Source organism: Morone saxatilis, unplaced genomic scaffold (genome assembly GCF_004916995.1).
Source record: "Morone saxatilis isolate NCDOM2014 unplaced genomic scaffold, NCSU_SB_2.0 Contig1, whole genome shotgun sequence".
Lineage (NCBI taxonomy): Eukaryota > Metazoa > Chordata > Actinopteri > Moronidae > Morone > Morone saxatilis.
In genome coordinates this window covers 13,118,704-13,133,086 of record NW_023339651.1, presented here as the reverse complement: position 1 = coordinate 13,133,086, position 14,383 = coordinate 13,118,704, and the positions used below count along the sequence as shown (strand labels likewise).

The 14,383-nt window shown below is 45.2% G+C and overlaps 2 protein-coding genes across 4 annotated transcripts in view; both read left to right on the top strand.

Moving 5' to 3' along the window:
• The window catches only part of LOC118334027 (SH3 and multiple ankyrin repeat domains protein 1-like), a 33,147-nt gene extending 25,252 nt beyond the window's left edge, over positions 1-7,895 (top strand). Inside the window, exons 21-26 of the mRNA XM_035669844.1 lie at positions 81-137; positions 317-438; positions 1,031-1,154; positions 1,237-4,468; positions 4,589-5,485; positions 5,773-7,895. Of these exons, the coding sequence (XP_035525737.1) occupies positions 81-137; positions 317-438; positions 1,031-1,154; positions 1,237-4,468; positions 4,589-5,485; positions 5,773-5,824 (4,484 nt within the window). The 3' untranslated portion in view covers positions 5,825-7,895. The remainder of the gene's footprint in view (positions 1-80; positions 138-316; positions 439-1,030; positions 1,155-1,236; positions 4,469-4,588; positions 5,486-5,772) is intronic.
• Positions 7,896-9,954: 2,059 nt separating this feature from the next.
• The window catches only part of LOC118330728 (protein kinase C and casein kinase substrate in neurons 2 protein-like), a 7,014-nt gene continuing 2,585 nt past the window's right edge, over positions 9,955-14,383 (top strand). Inside the window, exons 1-5 of one of the 3 annotated variants that reach the window (XM_035665394.1) lie at positions 9,955-10,157; positions 11,674-11,744; positions 11,845-12,001; positions 12,227-12,462; positions 13,587-13,742. In XM_035665394.1, coding sequence (XP_035521287.1) covers positions 11,685-11,744; positions 11,845-12,001; positions 12,227-12,462; positions 13,587-13,742 — 609 coding nt within the window. In that variant the 5' untranslated portion in view covers positions 9,955-10,157; positions 11,674-11,684. Of the gene's footprint in view, positions 10,158-10,352; positions 10,515-10,820; positions 10,866-11,673; positions 11,745-11,844; positions 12,002-12,226; positions 12,463-13,586; positions 13,743-14,383 lie in introns of those variants that run through there. The other 2 variants (XM_035665402.1, XM_035665384.1) reach the window with 2 other exon arrangements.

Here is a 14,383-nt window from a genome sequence, read left to right as displayed (position 1 = left end):
CTTTATCATTACCCCTATCAGCCCCTGAGCTTTAATTAAAAGTAAGCCTGTTTGATGCTCTTTTTTCTCCTCCTTTTCAGAATACGACTCCTCTCAGGGTCCTGATAAGAAGAGGACAGTCTATCAGATGGCACTAAGTAAGAAATCACTCTCACCGCTCTTGTCATAGTGTAAAAGGGTGTTTTTGAAACCTTGAGGGGACAGGAGAGGGCTCACTGAAATCCTCCTTTTCATGTTTCTGCCTTTATTTGATGCTCCCTCTCACTACCTCTCTACATTTCTTTTTTGCTCTGCCCCTGTTTGGTCTTTGTTTTAGATAAACTGGATGAAATCTTGGCTGCTGCCCAACACACTATTACATCAGACAACCAGGGCCAGAGGGGTCATGGAGGCAAGAGGGACCGGAGCAAGAGCATTGTTCCTAATGTCTCCAATGAGGTACTGTTGGGAATTGGAAGGAAATTGTCCTAGTTTTGGTCGTTACTATAACTTGTGGTCCTGCTGGCTTTTAGACTTAATTTCCATATCTGCAAAATATAAAAAAATACTGAACAGTTATGGACCTGTCTCCCAGCCATACCAGATTTACATATACAACAGAGCTTCTACGCTGCTTTAGGATGTAGGATGTATCACATATTTAGTCATGGAAGTGACTAATGCTAGCAAAAAATGATTCCCATCTATAAAGCGGTTTGGTCTTTTTTTTAGCTCTGTGTTCTCCTGCCCTCTCTGCACTTTACAGAAAATGATTGACAATAGGCCACCCACACTAAAACATTTGTTTAAGTTGTGAGTCAGGTTGTGTTCATTCATCTGTGCCGTTGCCTGATACGCTAACACTCGGACAGACTGGTTCTTCTGTTTTGCATTATACTGTATATCAAATCAATCAGCTTAATAACAATACCAGCCAACATAAGTTTCACTTGATTATATCTGAGTAAATGTTCCCTCTCCTGTCTTTACACCCTCCTTCCTTTCAAATTCTCTTTTGCTCCCTTTTCAAACTGTGTTTCGATGCCTGAAGCAACCCTATGAGCAGCAGTCATCAGTGAGTATGGGGCAGCACGGACCGGGTTTTGGCTACAACCAAGCTCATTTTCAACCAGGCCACAGTCAACATGCAGTCATGATGCGTCAAAAATCTATTGGTAACAGCAATTTTCATGGAAAGATTTTTGCCTGCTCACTATATGAGTATCTGTTTGTAACTGCCTGCATCCTTGTTGTCAGGTGTAACAGAGGAGGAAAGGCAGTACCTTCACCCACCTGCCATGAAGCTGGCTCGCAGCCTATCAGTGCCGGGACCAGAAGAAATCCCCCCACCACCTAACACATCTGCTCCAGAGCCACCTTTATCTGCAGGCCCGCATCCTGGGAGGGGGCCTGCTATGCCCATACCTCCAGTATCTCAAGCCCACTACCAGCTCCACAACCAGCCAGGTCATTCTACTCAAGCAGGCTGGGAGAGGGGAGCACCTGGTGGGATGAACCAGCAGGTCATGGTCCCCACCCTCCGCAGACAATCAGAAGGACTGTGTGTCAGAGAGCCAGAGGCACCCAGGAGAGGTGGTGGAAAAATGGGAGGCTTAAGGAGAGGCTACAGCAGCGCTACGCCACCAACAAGTGCTAAGCCTAAGGCCCAACAAGCACCGCAACACCCACACATGGCTAACCGGGAGCAGGGTGGAGTGGTTGCCAAGGGGGGTGCAAGGAGGGGTGGTCGAGGAGCTCTGATGAAGCAGTCAAAAGTGGAAGATGGGCTGAGACAGCACAGAGGAAAAGGAGGTGCAGCCAAAGAGAAGAGCTCCATCCCCATCCCCACCATCATTGTCAAAGCACCCTCCACCAGCAGCAGCGGACGAAGCAGCCAGGGTAGCAGCATGGAAGCTGAGCCCTCCCACGATGCAGAAGACCACAGCTCAGCAGAAGCAACATCTGACAGCCCCAATACCAGTCTACCCTCACCACTCACCCCCTTGCCACCCCAGCCCCCTACTTCCACTTCCTTGCCTTCATCAACTGTTGCCCCATCCGTTTCCTCACAGCAAAACCTAGAACACTTAGAATACACTCCAACATTTGGTACGTCCTTTGGAGGAGGGGGAGGGGCACGCAGGGAAAGGGAACGTTTCCGAGATATGAGAAGAAAGAGCGCCTCTTTCTTCCTCTCATCTGAGGAGGACATTCAAGGAGAGGCAGGAGGAGGAGCAGAAGAGGGAGGGGGGGCACTAGGGGCAAGAATTCAGCCTTTACAGGGCTCTCAAATGGAAGTGCCCACCCCTCGTCTACGGCCCTCTAAGTCTATAGATGAGGGCATGTTCTCGGGTGACAGCTACGTCAACTATTCCAGCAGCATGCCCCCAGCTTTTGGCCTGCCTGAGTATTCCTCCCCTGTCCTCGGTCAGGATGGCCAGCCCAAGTCAGCTCCCTCGATGTACGGTACTCAGCCCACTACTACCTTCATCCACCCACTTACAGGGAAAGTTCTGGACCCCTCGTCCCCACTTGGTCTGGCCTTGGCGGCAAGAGAGAGGGCCCTAAAGGATGACCGCAGGACGCGCAGAGAGGAGAGACACTTTGGTCGGCAGCTGTCCACAGTAGGAGCGTTCCCTACCCCTGTTCAGACCCCAACTCCTTCCCTTTTTGCCACCCCTACACAATCTGCCTACACTTCCCCAGTGTCCCTCCACCTAAGCTCCCCCACTGCCACCACCTCACCTGCATCTCTGAGCCGGCCACAGTCACCAAGGATATTACGTTTGGGAGGTGGAGGTGGGGAGAGGATGGAAAGAGAAAAGGAGGGAGGACCCAGGGAGGGTCTTAGAGTTCGCTTCTCAGAGGACAGAACCAATCAGTATTCAACACAGTATTACCCACAGAGCCCCAGGGAGAGAGAAAGAGAAAAGGAGGTGTACGACACCAGACCTGCTCAACCCATACAGCCTCCTCCACCACCGGCTCAACCTGCACCCCGTAGACCTTCCTTTTTGCAGATGGAAAGCACTCCCCACACCAGCTACATCCCTCAGTACACTGTACCCACAGCCCCAGCACAGACACATGAAGCTATGGGAGAAGCACGAGCAGGGTCGAGTGGAGGTTTAGGACTGATGGTTCTCCCTCCACCAGCTCCCTCAATAGATGCAGATGATGAGTTTGTCTTTGTAGACCCCTTGCCCCCTCCTATACAGTTTGCTAATGGCAAGAACGAGAGAGTCCAGGAGTTTCCTCGGCAGCATCAACACCCGAGCCAACACTCTGCTGATGTTGCTCCGCCTCCTCCACCCCCTCTTCCATCTGCCAAGCCTTCAAACGCTACCCAGGCCTCTCCACAGGGAGGTGACTCTGCTGCCTCCAGCCTCACCTCCTACGACAGCGAGGTGGCCAACCTTACGCAGTCAGCTTTCTCTCCATCTTACCCGTCCCCACATATATTTCCCCCTTCCTCAACCACTACCACCACCTCTACTACGGCTTTGCCTGCCACATCGCTTCACAGACCCCAGCCCATGTCCCATACTCACCCTTATTACAGCAGCTCTAACGACTCCTCAGTAGGTGGTCACACCCCAGCCCAAGACAGAGGCACAGCTGCCCTCACCGCCACCATGACCTATGCTACCACAACCATGACAGCCTCTGCCACCGCCTCCACCACCACGACCTCACCGTCGTCCTCTGACTACAGTTCGACCATGGCTGGGCCCAAGGCTGGGCTCAGCACAGGAGGTAAAGCTGCTGATCATACTCATCACCCTACTATTATACCCAAGAGCGGAGACTGGCAAGATGCCGTGGTGGATTCTGGGATTGAGGAGCTGGACAGTCACAGCAATAGCGACCACCACTTAGAAATGCTGGGATTGAGTGGGCTAAGGGGAGAGAGGGGAGGGATCGGAGGCGATGGGCGAGGGGGAGAGGGAGAGAGAGGAGGTGAGCATCAGGATCCTTGCACAACCTACTCAGGTGGGCAAACATTTGAGGTGCACAGCGCCAAACTGGCAAACCCTGTGTTTCCAAAGATGACTCATTACAAGGAGGGCGGAGGGAGGGGCCTGCCTGTAGCACTACGTAGGCAGAACAGCACCAACCCTGCTCCGTTGCAGTTGCAAAGACAAAGCAACCCAGAAGATGCCAGGTTAGATGGAGCTCTAGCAGATGAAAGGAAGCACAAGCAGAGTCGATCCCAAATGGAGGACGGCTTTAGTTCCGCTCTTGCTGCCTGCTTAGAAAGGCCAATGGAGTCTCGGTCGGTGGGCTGGGTTGAGGTTGGGGAGCATGAGCTAGGTGGAAGCGGAATGCAGAGAGATGGTATGGTTTTGGAGGGTCGAAGGCTTCATTCACCTCTTTCGGGTGTGAAGGCCAGCATCATCAATGAGCTAAGCTCCAAGCTGCAACAGATGAGTGGCATGAAGAGCATGGATGACTGGAGCCACACTCCAAAGTCTCCCACCATTCATAGGTTTGTTTGTTTTCATCCACCAGCCCTTGATATTAAAATTAAAATTTCTGCTTCTGATTATTTTACTTAAAGCTTTTTGTTAGAATTAAAGCTCACAAGTTCATTTTGTGTGTCTCTCAGGTACTCGGCGGATTACACTGATGCATTTCACAGCCCCCCTACTGGCCGCTCCACCTCTCCATTACCCACCTCCTCCCCACAGCATCGTCAGATCCTGACACCAAATCTGTCGGCCACTCCTTCTGTCTCCCCTTCTCCTCAAGTCCCAATTCAGCGCAACTGGACCCGATCTCCATCTCCACAGATGCCTTCCTCCCCAGTTCATTCACACCCTCCCCATTCCCCGACCTACTGCCCGTACCCGACGTCACCAAAGCATCGGTCCAAGATGCGCAGGCAGACTTTTGATTTTCAGTGCAGTCCCACTAAGGAGATGCGGTCTTCGGTCGCCCGGCACCGGGCTCCCAGCCCTCTTATCTATAACACTGAACAGCCAAACCCCACCCCTCCCAGGCCTTCCTCTCTCCCCATCCTTCCCAGTACACCTGTCTACAACAACCCCTTCGACTTCCCCGGGCCCCTCACTCCTCCTTCGCCTGGCCTCCCTCTAGGAGATGGCTACAAGGCTTCAACTCCTCCATTGTTCTCCCCATCTGGTGTGCCAAGTCCAAACCCCCTACTTGTTTCCCGATCTCTCTCTCCCACCCATTTTCTCTCCGGCGCGTCCTCCCCCATGCACTTGCCCCCCAGTCCGTCCTGCCTCAACTATCCCCATCTCACCCCTCCTCCACCAGCCAAACCCTTTGCTGTCAAACCCCTGCCCTACTGGACCAAGTATGACGTGGCCGACTGGCTGGCTTACCTAAACCTGGGTGAACACAGAGAGCGTTTTATAGACAATGAGATAGATGGATCACATCTGCCTTCGCTCACCAAGGATGACTTCTTGGACCTCGGAGTGACACGAGTGGGACACCGAATGAACATCGAGAGGGCGCTGAAGAAACTCACTGACAGGTGAGGGAGGACTAATAGACTCTGGAATACGTAGAGGCAACGGGGTCAAAAGGTCAAAAAAGAAGCACCGGATGGTGAAGGAAAGTCCAAGTGTCTCATTCCTTCCATAAAAATTAGCTGGACCATCCCCTCTTTGTTCATTAGATGTATATATTTTGATAAGTTATCTCATCTTCTCCATCCCTTTCTCTTTATTAACCTGTTTTATCAACCCTATTTAGTTTGCACCGCCTTTATTTCATTTCCGCCCATTCTTATTCTTTCATTTGCCCTCCTTCTCTCCCCAGGCGGCTCTCCTCCCCTTTGCATGTCACTACTTCTCCCCGAGACACAGACTGAAAGAGTGAAGGGGTGATTCAAAGGTGAAAGAAAGGGAGAGAAACAAATTGACAAAGATGAACAATAACAGAAGATGTTCAAGAGAAGAACAGCGGACCCTAACAGGTTGTGTTGAACTAAGCCTAAGGACTGGAGGTGTGGGGGGAAGTGTTTTCTTGCAAATGTGCTATACATGTAGAGAATACTGTTTATGAAATTTCTGGAATGACTATTGGTCGAAAAAGGGTATGAAGAAATTAAGAATATCATGTGAAAATGATGCTCTTCAACTGAAAATATACTTTCAAACTTTCTATGGACAGGCAATTAATTAACACACCGTTTTGTGCTGTAAAAGACAAACATATATACACACAATCATATTCTCACACACACTGACAGATGGATTCTCACACCATCTGCTGCTTAGCAGAGCTGAGAAAACTTCAGTCTGAGTTCAAAGAAAAGTTGAAAAGTTGCTGCTTAAAGGGTAAACCCCAATAAAATGTTTCAGACTGTGGCTGAGCCAGAAGCTGCGGTGAAAGCAAACACATGAGAGTCACATCCTAACATCAGTTTTGTAGCTTTAAGCAGATCAGAGAATCAAATGGCTGTGAATAGTGGAGCCAAAGTCAGAATATGAGAGAAAGGGTTTTGTTTGTAAATGACGATAGACGAAAATGGTAGACAACAATTGTATTCTTTTTATATATTTGCCATATTCCCCCAAAGGATTCCCCAGTAAGCTTTGTATGTATGTACTTTGCGAGCACTAAATATATCTTACATGTTAAACGGGATTCACTATTAGTAGAACCATTTGTTTTGTGCTGATAGCAATCACTAATTTCAAACTGGTCAGGGTATTTATAACTGTTGAATTCAAGTTGTGCATAATGAGTTCATACAAATATTGAGAAAATATTGTTGTGTAATTACCTTTTATTATTTTCCTGATTATTCTATAGAAAGGAGAGAAATTATTGGAGAGGAATTTAAAAGAGTTTGCGTGTCATTTAAAAACTGCAAACCATCTTTTCTTAGACTTTACTGGTGTTTATGGCCATAGCACAGGTCAAGGGATGGATCCATCCTCTTTGATGCCATAATGTGGACCGCTCTCTCTCACACAGCAGGTGCAGTGATCAAAAAGGGCTTTTTACTGCTTCTCTGTCTGCCTGACTTCCTCAACCTTCAGCCTCTGTGAGTCTGTGTGTCTGATTTTGTGCGTGTGAGTGTTCGTCAGCCTGCATTGGTGGCCAAATGCTTTCCCTGACCTACACCTCTCTCTTTCTAATGCCTTTTTCCGAAATACATTTATAATGGTCACAAAACATTGTTTTTTTCTCACTAGTTGACAATCCCAACGTTTTCCTGTTCCACACATCAACCCTTGACAAGGAATATTCTGACCCACTTTTCAAAAGGTTTTTTCAGTGATGAATTTAAAGTAAATACTGTATATGTTACATAGAGAGGAATATGAATGCCCTGGATTTTTAAAATATGCCAGTTTAGCCATTCCCTGCAGTGAATTCAACTGTAAGGCAAAAACACGTCATTTATAGATCTATATGTATTGATGATGATGACAATGATAAAATATAGTATAATAAAGATAATAATATTAAGTATGTAAACATTTTTAAGAATCTTTGTCTTCCAAATAGTGTGGACAAATTCTTTGAAGCTTTGTTTTTGTTTATGTTTCATTTTGGGTTTTCTGTAAATGCTTTCTATACTGCTCGCCCTGTGGTGACCCCAGTGAAGCTGACACATGTTAGTTAATGTGTATTCTCTCTATGTGAGTTTAAAATGATGACTCTGTATTCTCCCGCTGAGTTGCCTCACTGCTATCTCATGATGGACTATTCTGAGAAGTGAAAGGACTGAGCAGTAGTGTAGAAAGCATTACATACTATGATTTAAAAGAGTATTTTAGGTCTAGTAAAATGCATAATGAATATGACTACATACAATACGAGCATAAGTATGCAGAGATAAAAGGTATATATATAAATATATATATATATAAAGTTTTGCTTTAAATAAAATACAGTATATACTGATAAACAATATGATAGAGGTACAACTAAGGTGTTGAAATAAATGCTAAAATAAACTATGGCCCTGTTGTGATTCTCTTTTCTCCTTGGATTCCCTCTTCTGACAGATTCACATAATGATCCAATTTAAAGTGCTGTATTTGAATTGAGTCATTTGGCAGCAGCTCGTCTCAGCCCTGCGGTGGTTGAACACAACATTGTTTTCAGGTCCGGGATTATTTTCCCATCAGGCTCGGTGAGCTAATAGGACAAAAGAGTAGAGCTCACGGGGAGGGAGAAGATGAGATGGCTTAATTCAAAGCAAGCGGTGGCTGCATTCATGCAGAAAACTGAAAGCGTCTGTAAGGCATGAAAAACAACTTGGAAAACAACTTGGAAAAATACTAATGTAACACTGTTTGCTAGCATGGTGGCCAATTTAAGGTTCATGGTAGGAAACTGTAAATATAATGTTGTTTTTTTAGTTTGTGCCAGTTGTCCAGGTTACCCCTTCTTTGTATGTCTGAGTCTGCTCATAATTACCAAAATTACAGATGTTGGGGCTTGTTTTTCTCTGTGGGGATGAAGCCACAAGCTGCCATTTTTCTTCTCACGGTATGAAAAAAAACATACACAGAGAAAACATCATCATCATCAAAACAAACACCAACCAAAATATGTTACCTCATTTAGTGTTTTGATGGTGGTGATGGAGAGCACTAACATGTTGGTTCAAGATCTCGATTAGGTGTTTGGATGTGGTACAGTTGTATCGAAACCGATATCAGTATTGTAAATTCCTGTGCTATTACCTAAAATGTGGTATTGGGGGTTGCAATTATTAATTAGCCCAGAAACCCGACCCTGCTACTTCCCAGCAGTGTTCTACTCGCCATTTTTTTTCTCAGGATAGCGAAGTCACAACTCGCCCTTCTCTGACTCTGACAAAGGGTTTACCTGAACCACGGCAATGATACCACAATGATAGCAATCATATAGGCTTAATAGTATACGCTTGTTCAAAAATAACAATATACTGTATATATATCTATTTTGTAATGCACAAGTATCGGATCGGTACTCTGTATCAGCTGATATGCAAAGTTCAGTTCAGGTGTGATACTTAAAATATGCTAAAGAAATTCGGTATTGGTTGAGATCTGCTGAGAGCGAAGGTCTTAGTATATTATCAGCAAGTATCTGGGTTTTTGTTTTTTTACTCAAGTAATCAGGCTTTTCGTGTAATTTGTCAAATATCTGTATCGTCAATGGGTGCTGAGCAAACAGTGGCATCTCATCATTTTGAAATGTGATTTTCCAATGCTGTGAGCACCGCAGACAAAATTCCAATCCATTGTGGTCCTGTGGCAGAGTCTAAGTGATCTCATTCCACAAACAAACCAATACTTAAATTATTGCCAATAAAATCACAAAAATATATTTTTTTAAGTTAAGTAGAATGATAAACTTACATTTCCAAGTGGTTGACCATTTTTTTAAACACATAAAATCAACTTATCTCTATGTCTGGCATCATAAAACCTAAAGGAACACATACCCACATTGATATTAAGCCTCTGCAAGTGCAAGTGAGAAACAATATCTCTTGCATAGTGGGTGGTTAAAGTAGTCTCTGAGATACTCTGGCTCTGGATGAGCTGTTAAAAATTAGTGGATGTTTGAAAAGTCTAATTATATACAGCCTTTATCACAAAAAGACTGAGAAGTATAAGCCAGATCGAGGCAGCAGGGAGTGAACTGTAACTCTGGTGTTCTCCTTTAACTTCTGGCTAATATCCAGAAGAGTAAATCCCAGAATAAGTAAACAGTGTGTGGGTGGACATGCTCTTTCTAGGCCTGACTACAGAGAGAATTGCAGGTCACAAAGGGGCACAGGGCTAATGTGGCTGTTCATGGGACACCCCACCCCTCCCTTGCTGTCACACACACTCACTAATAAGCTCACATGACTCTGTGCCACACTGACACGATTCTGTGACCAGCGAACGGTCAAAATGAAGGTTCGGCATCTCATTAGCACCATATTGAGAGAGACAGAGGGAGGGACGGGCAGGGAGAGAGAAGGAGGGGGATTCTTCCAGCTGTTTTTTCTAATAGCAGAGTGGAGAGAAAGTGAGAGGGTGACAGTCAAAGGAGAGCTAAACAGCCTGATAGGGAGGAAGCCAGTGAGTTAAGGAAGCAAAGGATGGGGTTAAAGTAGGAAACAGGAGAGAAAGAGGAAGAAGAGTTCATCCTGGCATGACTGTGAACTAGAATATCACAGCTGACGGGGGAGGAGAGCAAGCAAGGTGAGTTTCTTCCTCCCTCTTTGTTTGCCCTGAAGCCAATTAGCAGCGGAGTAATTACCATGCAAATGCTCTGGTTTGTTTAATTTTTTTTTTTCCCTTTCTGCTTGCTTGCATTGTCTCAGTGTCTCACACCCACTTTCAGATCAACAGCGTGTGTGTGTGTGTGTGTAACTTTAAGTGCCAAGGGAAAATTGGGTCAGAGAGAGAGCAGAGAGGGAGAGAAGCATGTGTTAGAGGAGGAGAGGCACACTGGGAGAGGGGGAGACGGACAGAGAAATGGAGAGAAATCCTCAGCAAGCCCCTGAACTACAGTAACAAGTGGTCACTTGAGTAATCACTGGTGTTTCAGAGAAAAATGTAAGTGCTGGTTTCTCCCAGGCATGACTTCTCAGTTGGCACTTTTTGCTTCTTACTGGCTTGTGGATGGAGGTTCTTTTAGCATTATTTTAATATGAATGCTTCTCTGTGTCAACACGAAAGGATGACCTGCTTCCTTTCCTCTGCATGCACAAGAACAGAATCAAACAGAAGATTTAAGTCAAAAAGTTGAGTCTAACCCTACCATGTTTCCACTTACAGGAGCTCATAACAAGTGAAAAAAACAACAAGATAACATAAAAATATAAGTTTGAAAACCGGCTAGCTGAAGGAAAGAAAGTCCTCAGTGAGCCTCTCTCTCCGTCATGCTCAGTCTTGTGATGAGGTGTGGTTAGTCATTTTCATATTACTCAGCCAGCAATGTGTCAACGTGTTGCCCAGACAGAAATAGGCCCTAATGTGACTGCGTCCTTTGCATGTTTGTGCACGCATCTCCCGTCTTTTGTTCAATCTGTCTTCTCCCTTTAATGTATCCGCCACTTGTGCTTTGCTCTACATGCTGTGCAAAAATGTCTGCTGTTTAGACAGTTTGTCCTTTTTAAATCCAGCATTTACATTTGTTTGCCAAATAAGAAATATGCCCCTGCTGGCTCTTGTGGTCGTGATCTCAGGGTGGAAGACAGTTGGTTCTAATAGGCCTTGCATTAGTCAGAGCAAAGGGAAAGATGACCTTTCCATTGCTGTTTATTTTGGGAAGGCAACAGGAAGAATGCCGAAGCAGCTGTTCTATTCCTGCTGGCAGAGCCCACCCCTGTGAATTCCAGTCTGCCACTGCAACGGCACTCCCCTTACTCACGCAGGGGGTTTGGATGTATCCAAGCACTGTACAGTGTAAATAACACCTCGTCAGGATCATCTAAGTTGTTATGGCAATAAGCTGAGCAACACACACACACACTGCAAGGTTTCGGCCGCCAATTATTCCCTATCAAACACACCTGCCATACAGGGGGAATAGCTCTGCTGATGAGGAAGTTAACCTACTGTATGTACACATTACACTATGTGTAGATGCCCAACCTGTTGCATGTTAATCAGTGTCACCTGTCTGCCAATAAAAGCTGTCTTTTCTTGCTTGTAACCAGTCTAGCAACTCTGTTGTGTAACACAAACAGCTATCTCTTACTTTCTGAAACAGAAACGTTCCCAATGATGGCGAGCCTTCCCAAGGAGCCGCGGGAAGATCCCAAGAACCAGAGCTTCTGGATGGTGAGGATTACATTTATGATTAAATCTAAGAAAACTGCCACCCAAAGATAGTTTATCCAAAACAGTGCTCATGTGTGTGTACCATCTTTCATTTTCCCAGCCGGGGAATCATGTGCGTACAGTGCACCGAACTGAACAGTCCTTCCAGGCATGCAATGATATTGTGGCCTGCTTCATGGAGAGAGCAAAGGTAGAAAAACAGTACGCCCAGCAGCTCAGCCAGTGGAGCAGCAAGTGGAAGTCCATAGTGGATTCACGTAAGTATGAGAAGCTGCACAGCGGCGCTTTGGTGGCTTAGAAATAGAGAACATGATTCCCAGCCCTTTTTGATCATGTCAGCTCTCACCAAGTTAAAATTACTGCTTGATTCTTATTAAATGGCTTCATCTGTACTTGTTTGAAACCCCTCAGTAAACAAATGGAGGTCATTATTTCTCTACTGGTTCCATGACTCACCCCAGTCTTTTTTTCTTTTTCCCCAGGGCCACTTTATGGCTCCCTCATGAGGGCGTGGCAATGTTTCTTCACCTCCACTGAGCGCTTGTCCGCCCTCCACTCCTCCATCTCACAGTCACTGGTCGCAGAGGAGGGGGACCGGGTGAAGACGTGGCAGAAGGAGACCTTTCCAAAAAAAATCTTCTGTGGGTTCAGGGAGAGCTACGACAACAACACAAGTTTTTCACGTGCGCAGAAACCCTGGTCCAAAAAGCTGATAAAGGTCCAGCACATTTGTCATTTAGATGAATCTGTATGTGTGTGTGTGTGTGTGTGTGTGTGTGTGTGTCTCCACTTGCTAGCTTTTTCTCCGAAGCTTTCAACTCCATCTCATCTCTTTCTTGGATGTTTTGTTATGGAGTTTGCAAACTCTATCTGCTGATGAAGGCCATGAAATGTGACTGAAAGCTCTGAAAAAAGCTAGTGAGGGGACCTTGAAGTACTGGTACTGATGATTTCAGAGGTCAAGAATGACGTGTTGTGCACAACAATAGTGGGTTTTCAGTGTGCTGTGAAAAAAAACACTTATTTCCTGTCTTGCTGAGAGTTAGATGAGGAGATTGATATTGCACTCAGTCTTTACAATAAATATGAAGCTACAGCCAGGAGGCAGGTAGTTACACATAAAGACTGGAAAAGGCATGGACACTGGAAATCACAGCTGAGGGTTAGGAGAGAAGTGGGTTCAGGTCTATATATGGGGTTTGTTTGTATTTATGTCATTGTACTAAATGGTGCACAGTATTTATATGCTTTTTGTGTTATTGGTTTGCGTTATAGTTATTTTTATATGTTATTATAAAATTTTATCACAGAAGACAGCAAACTTAATACACCACATATTGTATGTCAAAGCAAAGCCACGAGCAACGACCACGAACTAAAAGCATGAAAACTGTCAGGATACGTTTAAGTAGGATATTAGATCATTTCGCTTATGTGACCCCTAGTTCATCATGGTTTATAATAATGCAGCACAGTGAGGGTATAGACTTTCACTAACTAAATTGACCAAAAATTCAACTTTGAGTTAAAAATGTGTGAACATAGGCACCCCAGTAGGTCAATGGAGGCCAGCCTAGGTCCCGTGCTGCATGTCATCCCCTCTCTCTCCCCTGCTTTCCCTTTCTTGCTCTACTGTCAAATACGGTAAAATGCCGTATTAATAGATTTCAAAAAAGTGACAAAAAGGGGTCAAAACTGGGGTAGCTGTTTCCCCTTGTCTTCCAGTCTTTATGCTAAGCTAACGTTGTCCTAGCCATCATAGCTTCACATTTACCATACAATGTTGAGAAACCTGCAACCTTTTCCTTTAGTAAATAATTTGTGTGAATGTGTATTCAACAGCTGGAGAAGGTCCGAGTTGCATATCACAAGTGCTGTCAGAAAGAGCAAACAGCCATCGAGAAAGAGAAACAAGCAAACGAAAACTCTGAGATGAGTCCAGAGAAAAAGCAGAAATTCACAGATGCCAGAGAGAAGGCCGCGGAGGCGAAAGAAAAGGTGAGGATGGATGTTATCACACTGCACCACTTCATGCATGCTGAATAAAAGCTTCTTTCACAGCACATTTAAATTCACAATTCCTGATTCACATGCCACAGAGTTAAACATGTTGCATTCCAAGAAGGTTTTGTTGGCCTGCTGCATGTGGTGATATTTATTCAGTTGAGGAACTATCAACTCTAAACACGAGCCCCAGCCTTAAATTTCTGTTCCAAGCTTTTCCCTTGTATGGAGATGTGTTATTGTTACACTGCTCAGTGTTTATGGAGCCAAGCATGGGAACAGTAAAGAGCACCAGATGATTTATACATTCCATGCTCCATTAAAGGTCCAATGTGTAACATTTAGGAGGATCTATTGGCACAAATGAAATATAATATTCACAGGTATATTTTCATTAGTGTATAATCACCTGAGATAAGAATCGCTGTGTTGTTGGTGCCTTAGAATGAGACGTTCTTATCTACGGAGGGAGTGGGTCCTCTTCTGTGGAGTCTGCAATGTTATTGCTGTTTCTACAGTAGCCCAGAATGGACAAACCAAACCCTGGTTCTGAAGGGCCTTTTGGGTTTTTCAAGAGTTTCACAGCTATGGTAGTTTTCTTACGTTAGAAAGTCTGAGCTGTATTCAGTTGGTTG